General features: G+C 39.3%; 1 protein-coding gene across 11 annotated transcripts in view; it reads right to left on the reverse strand.

Annotated features, from left to right (window-relative positions):
- LOC134529162 (rho GTPase-activating protein 12-like) overlaps positions 1-14,977 on the reverse strand; it is a 136,945-nt gene that overhangs the window by 95,913 nt on the left and 26,055 nt on the right. For all 11 annotated transcript variants that reach the window (XM_063362972.1, XM_063362974.1, XM_063362969.1 and 8 more), the window contains one exon: positions 12,677-12,841. In XM_063362972.1, coding sequence (XP_063219042.1) covers positions 12,677-12,841 — 165 coding nt within the window. The remainder of the gene's footprint in view (positions 1-12,676; positions 12,842-14,977) is intronic.

The following is a 14,977-nucleotide window of genomic DNA, read 5'->3' on the forward strand; positions in this document are numbered from 1 at the left end:
ATTCCAAGTGTCGACAAATTAGTCTTCCATGGTAAGCACAGCGACAACGTATAATTTTGTCGGGCATATATATTGTATAGAGTCGTTTTTCATATAAAGAATTATTAAACTTCACGAAAGGTAATGGAAACAGAATTAAAAATTTATTTTAAGTTTAGTTAATTTTATCACTGGCCGAGAATCAAACCAAGAACGGAAAAAATCTAATCAATCTTATATTAATAGACGGTTTTTTGATGATTTTGGTTAAATATTACGAATTTCCAAGTCAGCAGTCAATATGTCATCAGCTTACTGGAGGCTGGTAAACTAGGAACCTAAGCTGCTTTTATGATCTTTTGCTATATTTTATTGAAATAAATATTTTTACTTAAAATTACCTTCTATTAATTGTCCAGGGATCGAACCGAGTAACGATACCGATCGCTCAATCACTATTTTAATAATTTTTTTTGTGAATTTTGGCATTTTCCACGAATTTATAGCTTAATAAATACAGATTTCCAAGATGGCGGCCAAGATAACCGATAAAACGGCGGGCACCCTGGAAATAAATAAATATTGCACTCTAGTGGGTAAAAATTGAACCAAAATTCCGGTAGCACCCTCTAGCAGACGAAAACAATATGTCGGCTTTAATATGGCGGCCTCCAGAAGACGAAAACACAATGGCGGACGTGACATCATACTAATTGGGCGATATATCTACCTTGGCATTAGTGGTGGGAGGTCAGTCTATCTGTGGCTTCCATGGAGGAAGGTTCCATCTATATATATATATATATATATATATATATATATATATATATATATATATATATATATATATATGTGTGTGTGTGTGTGTGTGTGTGTGTGTATATATATAAATATATATATATTCTCTCGCCCAGTTCGAACCAAGCAATTCGAACTCCATTACATAAATGGGTTTTTTAAATAAATTTTTTTGAAATTAATCTTTTTCCCGAATTTCTAGCAAAATAATTACGAATTCCAAGATGGCGGATGTAACGTCATAATTTGAAGAAAAAAAAATAATGGTATAATTTTTATTGTAAAATATTTTTATTAAATTTTAAAATTTTTCCCCAAAATTATTTGATAATTATGGCTTTTCAAGATGGCAGCCGTTACTCTAATTGCAACAGTTATGTGACAATTCAAATGGCGGCCATGACATCATAATGGTCTGCGGCCTATTGTAGGTTTTTAGATGATGAATTTAAGCCTCTTTGAGGATTTTTCGTTTCTTCAAAGGCAAAAATATTTCAAGGTTTTTCGAATATCAATTTTTTCCCCTCAAAAATTTAATTTTTGAATTTCCTAATTTTTTTTTATATTTTTCGTAATTTATTTTCCTAAAAACTAGACATTTTGGCAAATTTTGAAGGTCACGATCAAAGTCAAAGGCATGGTCAAAGTCAAGGTCATCCAAGATGGCGGATCGGCACTCCGCACCTCAATCTCACCTCAGTCGCAGGAAATTCTATTATATACTAGGTGTGGTATTAATTTATTTATCAAGTTAACGTTATGATTCTCGTATGATTTCGTATCAATGAACGTGTCAAAGTTTTCTTATTGTACGTTAAATTAAAAAAAAAAAAGGGGGGAGTGATTTATTACAAATTTGTAAGCGTGAGAGTATAAAATGTTATACATTACTATATGAGTTCTTATGCAATCAGAAGTCCAAAGAAACATCTCGTGAACATCGCAACATCGTGCGCCATGAAATCTAAGAACGAGACAGTGAGACGGTCTATAGTAACAAGCTAGGGTCACGAGTCCACGACTGCGTGCTTGTATTCTGACGCCAGCGGCAGCGACGAGCGTCGGTCTGCTGTCACCGCCCGTTGGATGGAACTGTCGTGAACGTGGCTCCATCACCGACAACACCGGCATGCAGAGCGGCGCCGGGCAGACGGTACTGCTCAAGCTGCTTGCATCGGGGTTCGAACCCTTGCTCGCGAATCTCATTCATTTATTCCTCCCTCCCTGCAATATTTTTGATTCGCCCTCAACTTAGAGCGCGGGTTCGAACCCCGACCGCAAGCTCGCCTATAGTCGCCGCACGGTAAGTTCGTACTTTTGGGAAGAACTGTTAAAAAATGGAACCAAGAATATTTGGTTTACTATTGTGCAATTTGTTTGACAAATAAATAAACAAAATAGGACGACATAATTTATCAAGCTATTACGTTTCCGTACGTGTGTATGAATACTGAAATAATTTGTATTTGTTAATTTTATATGTAAGTTTTTAAACACGCGTGGCAACGATATTTATCGGTATGTTGGCTACACACTTGAAGAAATAGTTCCTTAGTATGTAATTTTGAACAGCTGAAATAACGATAAATATTGCTTAAAATGTTTCACATATGTTTACTTCCAGATCCTGGAGTAATATTGTTTAATATATACGAAAGTTAAGTTATTTTGTTTACAGATGACGTTGCAAGCTGTTGCGGATGAATCACCTACGTAACTGTGTGTCGGCCCGAGCCATGTTGAACGCTTGTTTGCTCAAAACGACTTCTGATTTTCCGAAAACATCCTTTGTATTTGTGTACTAATTAATTTTCTAATTTTAAAGGGTTGTCTTAATTGTAACTTGTAGTGAACTATTGCTTTTACAGTGTAACTTTGGGTTAGTTATTACGGTTTGTTAGGTTATTAAAATGAATGTAAAGAAGAAGGAGACAACCGGTCATCAGAGACAGCAAGATATTATCAACGTGGCACGAAGAGTTACGATGTTAATGAATACAGGTCAACTGGAACAGGGTGATGTCGCAGAAATGACAGCATTTCTTCTAGATCTGGGCGTCACGACCGTGAAAAAGTGAGTGACTAATTAACACGTTATGAAAGTATGTGCGTGAAAACGTTCCGTTAGGTTGGGGCGTGTTTGTAAAATAGTGTAAAAGTACCTTCCCCGCAGCTTTCTTGTTTTGAATGTCGGGCAAATTACAAACAGACACGTTCTTATATTTTCGGTTATATATTAGGTAATGTCCCACAAGCAAAACATATAAAATGTAAGGGCATGTACACAGTAGCGTAGCCAGGATTTGTGTATGGGGGGTGTTAAGAAGCATGCCGCTCCCCCCCCCCCCCACCCGTATTACAGCGGGGGGTCCGGGGGTCCTCCCCAGGGAAAATTTGGATTTTAAGGTGTAAAATAGTGCTATTTTAGCAGTTTTTGGTACTTAAATTTAAATATTGTAATGGTAAAAATTTTTATTAATTTTAATATGAAATTTGTTTAAGTGATGAATAAGAAATTAATTAATGATTTGGTGCTAAGGGGGGGGGGGGTTTGAAACCCTAACCCCCCCCCCCCCCTGGCTACGCCCCTGCATGTACACAGATACTAACCTAACATAACCTATCCTCAACCAACATAATGTAACCTAACCCAACCCAAATGAGGTTTATTTACATGAAATTAGGTTTGGTAAATTTTGGTTAGGTTAGGAAACATAATTGTCAATAATTAGAATGCATTTTAAAAAACTTGAGTAGAAATTCAACTCTACATAGGTTGTTGTCATGACTTTTTGTTAACACCTGTAACCATAAAAAGATACAGCATTTGAATATATGCTCAGGGTAAATGTGCTAATGTATGCTTTTTAATTACAGGTGTTCTGGATAACGTGTTTAGTGATATGTAATTTCTCTGCTGTGTTTATATGTGATTCTTAAACATTAGTTTCATTACAGGATATAACATAATATTGATGGTAGTGATAATTTATTGCTGAGTTTCGATTTATTTAATATATTTATTTTATTACAGATTCTTAAGTTTTTTATGGCAACAATTTCTTTTCTGCATTGTACATACTTAAGTGATATAGTTTTTATATGAGAAAAACCACATAGACACATAAAAATACACACTTACAGAAATGTTTAATGTATAACTTAGAATTTGAATTTAAAATTTATTCTGCTTGATAGAAAATAATGCCTCTAATTACAAAACACATGTTGGTTAGCCATAACCTTTAACCGATACTTGACTCGGTTCGTAGTGCCAGAAAAGTGTTACTAACTTGTTATTTTCTATTCACAAATGACCTCTCGATGTAATGGCAGTGATGTGCCTGGCACTCACGGCTTTAGGAAACTAACAGTTTACATAGCTACCTCATACTGAATAATTTCTTAAAGTTAAATTCTTCATAAATGATACTGACAAAATTTTCATGCTTTCAACCATAGCACTTTGTGATATAGTAATCTCGAAGCAGCAAAATTTCTTTATTAAAACTTAACATCAATTTTTATAGATATTATGTGAAGACAGCACCAAGCTGGGTTTAAACTCTAAACTATAAAAATTTGCTTAGATTTTTTTATATTTAATATTTGAATTACTAAACATGGTGTTATGACATTTTCTACTGACATTTAACCAATTATAAAAATTGCAGTGTAATTTTATTATCCATTAATTACATCCCTATTTGACAGTTACCCAACCAAAACATTGCCATGTGGTAGTCACATGGTTTTCCACATGGCAATGTTATTGTTGATATTTGGCCGAAGGATACATAGTCACCTTGAAAATAGATCTCAGCTTGAAGCAGGGCTTCCTAAAAGTATGAACTTACCGTGCGGCGACTATACATATTTAAATCAACACACTATGGCAGACCACTGAAACTATTTTTCATCACTAGAATAAAAACCTGATTTCTACTTTTATTAATAAATAGCTAATGCGCGGCATGCGTTGCAGTGCCTCAATCAATATTTTTTTTGTAATTTGTTTGACGTAGGTACACATATACAATTCTCACGCTATATATATGTCACTCTGTAGCAAAGAAAATATTAAAAAGTATGATTTACATATCTATATTTTTACCTGTCACAGGTGAGACATAGGTCTATAAAAAACACGCGCGTATTCGAATGTAATGTTGTGTCCAAATTTCAAAGCAATCGGCGTATAACTTTCGGATATTTAAGATTTTGAACGAACGAACGAACATCTACATTGTTGCTTATACAGATGGCAGTGGGCGGCAATGCGCGGCTTGAACTCTGGGTGCAGTCCACGAGGCCCACAATGGCTACGGCAGCACAGATCAAGCCTGCTGTGCGAGTGCGTGTTGAAGCCAGGAGCTTACGAGGCCCCTAACCCCCCCCCCCCCCCCCCATAAATTAAATGCTGCGTACTCTCCTGGTTGAATCAGTAGAAGTTCATGATCAAGTGTTCTGTTATCACCTGTGGAGTTTTCACGAAGGAAAAAAAAAAGACGCAGACATTATTGGGAACACCCTCTGATAAGTGAGCTGTTGCTGGCAGCACATTTTTATCTGAAGCACCCGGTACTATTTAAACATCCCTAAAAAGTATTTATATTACCACAGGACGTCTGAAACATAGTCAGAAGAATTTCTGAATAAGACGAGGCCTGTAAGTGAATATATGCTGATAATATTAGTTACCGAACAAAAAAAAATTGGTTGTCTGTAAAGACAGTTTACGGAAGATAGTTTAACGTGACGTCATAAAAAAACATTGATGAAATGATTGCATACTTTTATGAATATAATTGAATCCTTTTTATTGAATTATCACTATGTATTTTGTATGGATACAAAGGAGTGAAATGAAATCTACAATTTAATTGATAAATTTACTTTTATTTGCACTCATTAATTCAAATATGTTTATTACTTTAACGAACAGATTATTTTAACTATAACTTTTATACATGTTTGCTATTTAACTTCTTCCAATCTGTGTTATTCTGTTAAGGATAGGACTATGATAGGAAAAGTAGGAAACGAATGGGAGTGTATCAAGTTCAATGTGCATCGAAAAAGTCAAATCGATGGTTGTTCCAATCGAGTGGAAGAGAGATAGATGCGGCGCAAGCGTACAATGAGCGTAACGGGACACAGTGTAACGGGACAATTTGTGTAACGGGACACTTTTTCGTGCCTGCAGCCGGCGTTCATCGATTTAATAGACGTTGTCACGTCAAAAATGCAAACGAAATATCGAGTTAAAATCATCCCTTAATAAAAGTAGTGAAGAAAAAAATAACAACATGGCGTGTGAAACCCGAGCAACATCGTGTATTTGATTTGCTATTATTTAGTTTGGTTCCACTGTGCAGGCCGGGCCGCGGAACGCAGCGAGGGTACAGAGCAGCCCGCGGATGGGAGGAGGGCATCCTGCCGCCGCCACAGGGCGGCCCTAATTGATCTCATTAACCCCGCCTTGGGCGCGAGAGAGAGTCTAGTCTCCATTCATCGCCAGACCAGCGCGGCACTGCCTCGCGGCCCAGGGCGTGTCTTTCCCGAGCCCCTCGCGAGCAGGTGGGGGTTCACCCTGATGGGACAAACACTACAACTCTACTGCTAGAATTCACAGGAAACATCACAACTATATAGTTATGGCTACATTAACGTTTGCAGTCTTTATATATATATATATTTTTACTGCGCGGTTTGAAAAGTTATACAATAAATGATAGCGAGGGAGGGAGGGAAGAAGGGAGGGCCCTTGGTTTCTCTCGATGGCCCTGCTTTTACATCCACTCCCTGATGGCCAGGTTCACCATTCTGCTCTTCGACCCGCGATACAATGATCTTAGCCAAAGAGCGTTGCGTCAACACTTGCTGGGGCTACACTATATTCGCTAGCGTCAACCCTGGAAGAAATGTTAGGGGCAGGGCCGCAACTAGAGCCTCTGGCACCCGGGGCATGAATGGATTCATGCGTCCCCCCTTCTCTTTTTTTGCACATACCACACCAATAAAGCGGGGGGTCCGGGGGCCCTCCCACGGAGAAATGGTGCTATTTAAGCATTTTCCATACCTACATGTAACAGTTTCTGTGCTACTGTAACTTCCATGCATGAACCCACTATGTCCATAAAGTAGTCCGTATAATCACTAGACTTGTTTATTAAATATGTTGAGACGTTATATTGTAAATCAGATTAGACATTCCTGGCATGCAAGTTAAAAAACTTTTTACCAGTTACCAGTTGTAGTAGGAATTACAATGCAAGCGATTTCGGCTCCCCCACAGCTTTGCGACCGGGGCGTATGCCCCGATTGCCCCCCCCCCCCCCCCCTAGTTACGGCCCTGGTTAGGGGCATTTCTATTGGTGGGCTGGAACGATCTTAAGTCGCCATGACCGATGCAGTCGAGCCCTAGTTGCGGACGAAGACGCGGGTGTTTTCCCTTGGCTCCAGCACCATGCCGACCAACAATTGGAGAGACCTTCAGTCCTAACGCCGGCTTTGTGATGAACTCCAGCTTGGCCTTCGGCAAGGAGGCATCTCTCGCGGCGCTGGTCTATCCTCCAACCCGCCCGGCATCACATCACTGTTCCGTCGCCGAGACGTTCAGTGCCTAAGCTGAGCCAGTTTCTGACGAGCAGCAGCTGCGTGCGGGTTCTCCCAGAGACCCGGCCACACACGCACGGGGCTGTCCCGGCCAGCAGGGTGACAGTTGTGACTGCCCGCCACCGACTGTGACCCAGACCCCCCACCCTCCCGAGGAGGGGATCCCAGCTTCAAAGAGAGCCCTGCCTGCCTCTCCAAGCGGCCGGGATCACAATCCAGGGCGCCTACATCTCACAGGAACCCAGTGGAGGGCAACTCCCCGCCGGGCGAGGGAGTGCTGGAGCTGGCACCGAGCTAGTGCAGCACTCAGCACCGATCACAATCCAGGGCGCCTACTTCGTGGCGAAAGCATCCCACAGGAACCCAGTGGAGGGCAACTCCCCGCCGGGCGAGGGAGTGCTGGGGCTGGCACCGAGCTAGTGCAGCACTCAGCACCGATCACAATCCAGGGCGCCTACTTCGTGGCGGAAGCATTCCACAGGAACCCAGTGGAGGGCAACTCCCCGCCGGGCGAGGGAGTGCTGGAGCTGGCACCGAGCTAGCTGCAGCACTCAGCACCGATCACAATCCAGAGCGCCTACTTCGTGGCGGAAGCATCCCACAGGAACCCAGTGGAGGGCAACTCCCCGCCGGGCGAGGGAGTGCTAGAGCTGGCACTGCGCTAGCTGCAGCACTCAGCACCGATCACAATCCAGGGCGCCTACTTCGTGGCGGAAGCATTCCACAGGAACCCAGTGGAGGGCAACACCCCGCCGGGCGAGGGAGTGCTGGAGCTGGCACCGAGCTAGCTGCAGCACTCAGCACCGATCACAATCCAGGGCGCCTACTTCGTGGCGGAAGCATCCCACAGGAACCCAGTGGAGGGCAACTCCCCGCCGGGCGAGGGAGTGCTAGAGCTGGCACTGCGCTAGCTGCAGCACTCAGCACCGATCACAATCCAGGGCGCCTACTTCGTGGCGGAAGCATTCCACAGGAACCCAGTGGAGGGCAACACCCCGCCGGGCGAGGGAGTGCTGGAGCTGGCACTACGCTAGCCTCGGCAGGCCTGAACACCGCTTCCGGTAAACTGAGGGGTTTAGGGACTCTCTGTTTCAACACCACCCAATACATAATAAACACACAGTTTATTAATATTGCGGCACTTATTTCTTTAAAAAAAACTGCCCACTGCGTAGCTACCTTCTTTCGCAGATAAATTTAACTCCAAATCCCCCATCCCCCCAACCATTTTGTTATGTAACAAAATTACTTTTAAACTCAATAAATTAAAATAAATTCATAAGGAGGAAAGTAGAGAGTGTGGTGAAGTTTTTTTAGGGTGTCAAGGGGCGAGGGTAGCTGGGGGATGCTGGGAGACAGGTTGAACAAAGGGGTGTATAGAGGGAGGAGGGAGCATGGGTGGAAGATACAGAGAGTGGAGAAGTACGGAAAGAGGAAGGCAAATATTCCTGATGAGGACGGGGAGGGAGTGGAGGATTGAGGTAAAAAATACTGGATGTGAGAAGAGGAAAGGACTTCATGAAGAGGCTTTAGAAATTGGGTGAGTAGGGTTGGGGGGGATGAAACTCCTTGCCACGGGCGAAGCCCAATCGCAAGTGTAACAATCAATCAATAATGCCATCAACTTTTGCAAATCAATTAAAAACTGCTACTATGCAGAAAACACCCATATTTCTCAACCTAGCATAACAACACTATCTGTAACATTATAACACAGGAGGTTAGGGGGAACATTCCACCACTTGGCACTTCTCTGCAGGCTCCGAGGTTCAATGCTCTAGGCAGGCAATCTGCCCTCGAGGTTTGCTAAACACAATTTTGATAGCCCAGCTGCAGCTAGCAATAGCTGCTGTGGGACTGCTTCATTAAGCAGCTATTCTGAGCACAACAATTGATTGTGACATGACAAGCAAATGGCTGATGAAGTTGCTACAAGAGAGCAGTTGATGTGGTCTCTGCCTCATCTTTATAAATTTTTATTAATGACTGAAAAACAGATGCTGGTATTTGCAAGCTATCACAAAATGAAAGTGTAGTTCTGAATAGGTATTGTTTTAAAAAAATATATTTAATATGGAAAGTAATTCTGGCCAAAAAAAAAGCCTTAACAAAGCATGAAACTAAAATAAGGATCATTCCAAACACTTAAAATATGGGTATTAAATGTGGCGAGTGAATGTAGAAAAAAAATTTTTTTTTTTCATACCTGTAAATTATATGAACTGAAATATTTTACATCATTCTCTAATATGTGCTGATCACAATTATAGCCAGCTATAGTCTCTATAAATTTCAAACCACCAGGTTGGTCGTTTCATCCAGACATTCCCATACAATTTTAGTTCAGCGCTTAAAATACAATAGTGCAAAAAATAAAAAGTGGTCGATCAATGCTTGAAACAGTTTATGAAACAAGTTCATGCTTCAACTCTAATGGTACCATATGAGACCACATACTGCTAAATTTCCACCAATATGAACCCAACATGAATCAAACCTAATAATGATACCAAACACTTCTTGTCGCAACTTATACCCCATAGCATGAAATGCCACTCTGCCTATCTGCTATAAAGTGACAGAGCTGCTCCTAGTAAATGTTACGTATTTAAGAAAATCCCTTCCATTGATACAAAATGGGTGAATCACTGAATATCAATGACATAAAAGGTATAGATGTAACCAAATTAATCCCATCAGCTTGCATGGACTAACAGAATCTGCATCTCTATAAATTGTAGTTCCTTAGTGTTGTTCTTACACAGCCAACTGCCCCTCCACTCCTTCCAAGAATCATGCTTCCCTATCACCTGTGCTTAAATCCAACACAGCACAGAAGTACAGTTGAGTGGACTGAATTTGTAGTTGAATGAACCAGTGACATATCCAGATGCTTGTCGAGATGCTAGTCAGGGGATGTGGCAAATAATTGCATTTATAAACTATTGTTTTACCAGAAAAAAATAACTTTGCCAGTATCAGTTGCAATCAGAAGAGGGACAATTTGGTCCACAAGCAAACCTCCTCTCTCCCAACTTAGGATTCAGCACTGGATATAACAAAATATACATTTTCACAAACATATTCGGGTCAAGTCTTGTTTACGATACTGAATTTCTGATGAGTTGAAAAAAACGGAGAGGAAATAAATGATGTCATATTAGTAGGGCATAGAGGTAGGAAAAAGAGTTTGGAAGTAATAAAAAATTGGTATAACTGGAGGGAAATGTTTTGATGTAGCATGTAGGTAATGTAAGTTACTGAGTTGGTATAACTGGAGGATATTGTTTTGTTGTTAGCAATATTGTTTGTGACAGTGTTTGAAAAACATGTGTGAGAGTGAGGTGAGTAAAAGTCTTTAATTAATGGAAAATTTTAAAATATGTAAGAAAAGTTGGCAACAAGTGCAAATAAATTGTTAATAAACAACGTTAGAATTGGTTTGAAGGGAAAAAAAAGTGGAGACTAAAATATTTCCAAAAAGAGGTAAGTCCGATGATATGTACAATTGTGTATATGTTTGAAGAAGGTGTTGATCTAAGGAGTAGGTGACATGTGAAAGTTAGTATATCGGAGATAAGCGGGGGGAAATGTGGGCTATGGCGAAATAACTGTTGGTGCAATATTTTTTTGTATACTTCATTGTAGTATATTGTGGGTTTAGGGTGCCATAATGAAGAATGAAAAGCTACCCGGTGTAGTTTCGTTTCAGATTCTGGCATTTCATTATGTGAAATAGAGAAAATTCGAGATAAATATTTCTCTGTACCCAGAAGTAGACTACAGAGACACACTGTCTAGTATAGTATGTATACCGGTAAATGAAATTATTTTGATAAAGTCAGACTTTTCGAGAAGATAATTTACTGGTATCATGAAGAAGACTACAGTTTGAGTACATTTTACGATACCAATATTTAATTATGTGAAAGTGAGACATTTGGAAAGAATATTTTCTCAGTATCATGAAGTAGATTAAAGTCTCACCCGGGCTAGTCTATTTTGCGATACCAGTAATTTATTCCTCAAAATTTACGACTTTTCAGTCACTTTTATTTTTCAAAATCATGAACTTTTGTAATAAATAGAGCACGATGTAATATTTCACGATACCACCTTAAGTTGTAACATTTACAGGCATCATTCTGTTAATAATAAAATATCAGTATTGCAAAATACATTATAGCGGGAGGGAATGTAGTCTAGTTTATGATACCAAAAAAGTATAGTATTCAAGCAAAGAAATACGTGAAAAATAGAGTGTTTATTGTTCCCCCGCCCAAAACCCCCATATTCCCACGCTTCTCCCGTTGAAGAATGTAAAGGTAGTAATGATGTAAGCAACGCCATCTTGGAGACATCATCAATATTGTTACGGAATCATAAATAAGACTACTCCCACATATTCTATGGCAGTTACCTGCAAATGACTTTCTGGAACTAGTCTTTTCATTACAACTTTTACACAATAGCAATTTTCTGTTCAAGTATTTGTTTTCATTGTTTGCTTATTTGACTGTGTAATATCCTAACAAAAGATGTAAATAACCTTTGACCTGTTGTAAAGCAAAACATTTCTTAGCATATATATATATATATATACACACACACACACACACATATTTATATAACAAACATACTATACTAATTTTGTCTAACCAGCCAAACATGGAGTTCTAAAAAGTGAATAGTAAATAAAAAATGTGTTCTATTTGTCCATTCATGTTTACCAAATTTTCATTCAAACTATTTATTTGAAAACAACTCATATTATTTTGCACTATTCAAATTAAAACTTTGCTAACACGAAAACAAATATTATTTCTTAGCACAATGGCCTGTAACTCAAAATTCATTTCTCCAGTTCACCTTGTACTTTAGTCAACTGTTATTCTTTACTGAGATATTAAAACAAAAAGCTACCAGCAGGCAGCATCAATGGATTAACAGCTTCTTTTGTCTGAACTTAATGTTTCACTGACAGCTAGGATATTAAAAACAGAAAAATCAAAACAGAAATCAGGGATACTGGTGGAGGAATAGACCATGGCCATTCCAACATTCGTCAGGAGTGATTTTGAGAAACGTTGTAAACCAAAATCAGAAAGGACAGACAGGAATATGAACACGGATCCTTCAGAAATAGAGTCGCCTCACCACGTGAAGCTATTGCTTATCTTTTGAGAGTACTTGCAGCAAAGGAAGGGTAGAACGCATATGTTACATTAACTATTTAATAACTTAGTAAATTGCTACAAACAGCAGCAAAATGATTTCTTACCTTGACATTAGATGTTTCATTAGTGTAATAGGGCTGTCCATCCTCATCATAACCAATGTTCCAGCCCTCCGGCAGAGGTATGTAACTGGATACCCCTGCACTTTCAGCGACGGGACTTGTACTTTGCGACCTGAGATTCTCAATACTGCTGCCTGGAGAGTAGTCCTGCAACACGACATCAATGGTTAAGATAGCTTTACTGGCAAGGTCAACAACATTACAGGGTCCCAAGGGCATTTGCAGTCCAAAAAGATAGGAATTTGTAAATGGGTTTGTAAAAGTCAGGAATAAAAAAAGTATATAAACAGAATGTTTGGGAATTGCTCGACATAAATTTAATGGGTGTTATTGAATGCAGAAACTAGCAATTTTTTTTAAGGAACATATGCCTGGAAATGCAATCCTGCAAAGTTACAAGCATGAACAGTAGCATGCAAATATGAATTCTGCATGCACAAAACCAGGCATCTCTCCAGTGGCTGAGAGGACGCAGAAATCGCAGCTCCATGCTGATGTTCGAATTCATCACGCTCCGTGGTAATCAGATGATGAGCGCCAAGTACATCAATCTTCGAGGTATTAAACTCCCAGTTTCAGCCAGTCAGTGGATATGCCATATTCCTTACACTTCAGTTGTAAAAGCACCCTTGGTAGACACACTTCTGCTGCAATTCCTTTCGCATCCCCAAAATCATTTATATGTGAGCCATCTCTGTAAATGTAGTCTGCCACGCTATTGCTGTTTGTCAAATCTGTAATCACAGCACTGGACTTACTTAACCATCAATGCCGCCCTAATGCGTAAACATACCATAACCAACCATCCACTGTGCTGTGCACCAGACTGCTGTGCATATAGCTAACTTTAATCATCTCCACCCTGTGTGTCACCTGTTTCCAGCAGAGTATGTTGTACATGAGAAAAAATTTAGCAAACCTTTTCAATTAAGTATGTTATTGTCACCCAAAAATTTTGATGTTTACTTAGCTGTCAAATTTCTCACAATTTTGACATTTTTGAAGGCTAGGTAAAATAAAACAGATTTTTTTTTAACGGGATTCCAACTATATCATGCAATAGTCTGTAGCAATGCCTTTAAAATTTAAAATATTCAGTTCTGTAATTTAATAATTCTCCTTATTGATACATCACAAAAATGTTAAACATGTCACTTTGACAGCTAATTATGCACAAGTATACTTATCTATTGTACGAAAATGCTTCTTTACTACTCTACTGATAAAAGTTACAGATGAATGTATTTATGTGACTATGGAGAAGAAGATGTCTTAGAAATTTATAAATCCAAATACCTACTTTTGTAGAGTTTTTTATATAATTTTGTAAAAGTGTTTCTTTGGATTAGATATTGTTATTGTTGATATTCTGGCACAGTTTAAATGAGTCAGGAACATTTTTTCTATATAGTTCAGTAATTTCAGTTGAAATTCAGTAGAAACCCTGCATTTTCAAAGCTTACAAAGATGTTGTGTCCCTGAGCGTCCGTCACGTAAGGGGTTCCTCTACATTCAGTCGGAATTGCCAAGAGAGGGGTGTAGACTAGGGAAAGTGTTATCCACAGTCTCGAAGGTCGTTAACAGTAGGACACGGACATGGACATGGACCCCAAGGTCGCTAACATGAGGAGAGTGAATGAGAACCAAATATCACTGTGAACTCTTTCAACTGTTTATTCCCCAGATTGCTCTGGGGAGCACGTTTCTGAGTTGGGTGATTGCCACAGTGAGTTATGCATTGGAACACAACTTTCGTTGGTACATATAACAGCGGGAAGAAGTATTAATACCTTTGGTATTTACACATATAAGTTATAGGGCTAACATAAAATTGGGTTAGGTAGGTGACAAGTACAATACATGACACTCAAAATGTCTTAATCGCACTTAACCTAAGTGCGATCTATCATGGTTGTAACCTTCCCTAGTTCATAGATACTATCACTTTGTGTGTCTCTTTGGTACCTAGAACAACAGGGAATCCTCATGGTGGTGATGGCAGAGAACAAAATGGTGGACATGTAAATGTTAACCAATCATTTACAACCTTTTGCACTGTGCTTCGGAAAAAAAAAGTACCACCACTACTACTACAATCACAGAAAAATCTCCTATTGTATTTTGTAGTATTTAAGACAGAAAAAATACAGACATTGTTTCATATTTTTAGTGTATTCCCTTATTGCTCTCAAATACTGTAATACCCTGGGAGCACAGATGAGTATACTAACTTGCAGTTGAATTTTATTATGTAAACATTGTGGCTTATATTAAATTTGATAT

This window comes from Bacillus rossius, chromosome 2 (assembly GCF_032445375.1).
Source record: "Bacillus rossius redtenbacheri isolate Brsri chromosome 2, Brsri_v3, whole genome shotgun sequence".
NCBI lineage: Eukaryota > Metazoa > Arthropoda > Insecta > Phasmatodea > Bacillidae > Bacillus > Bacillus rossius.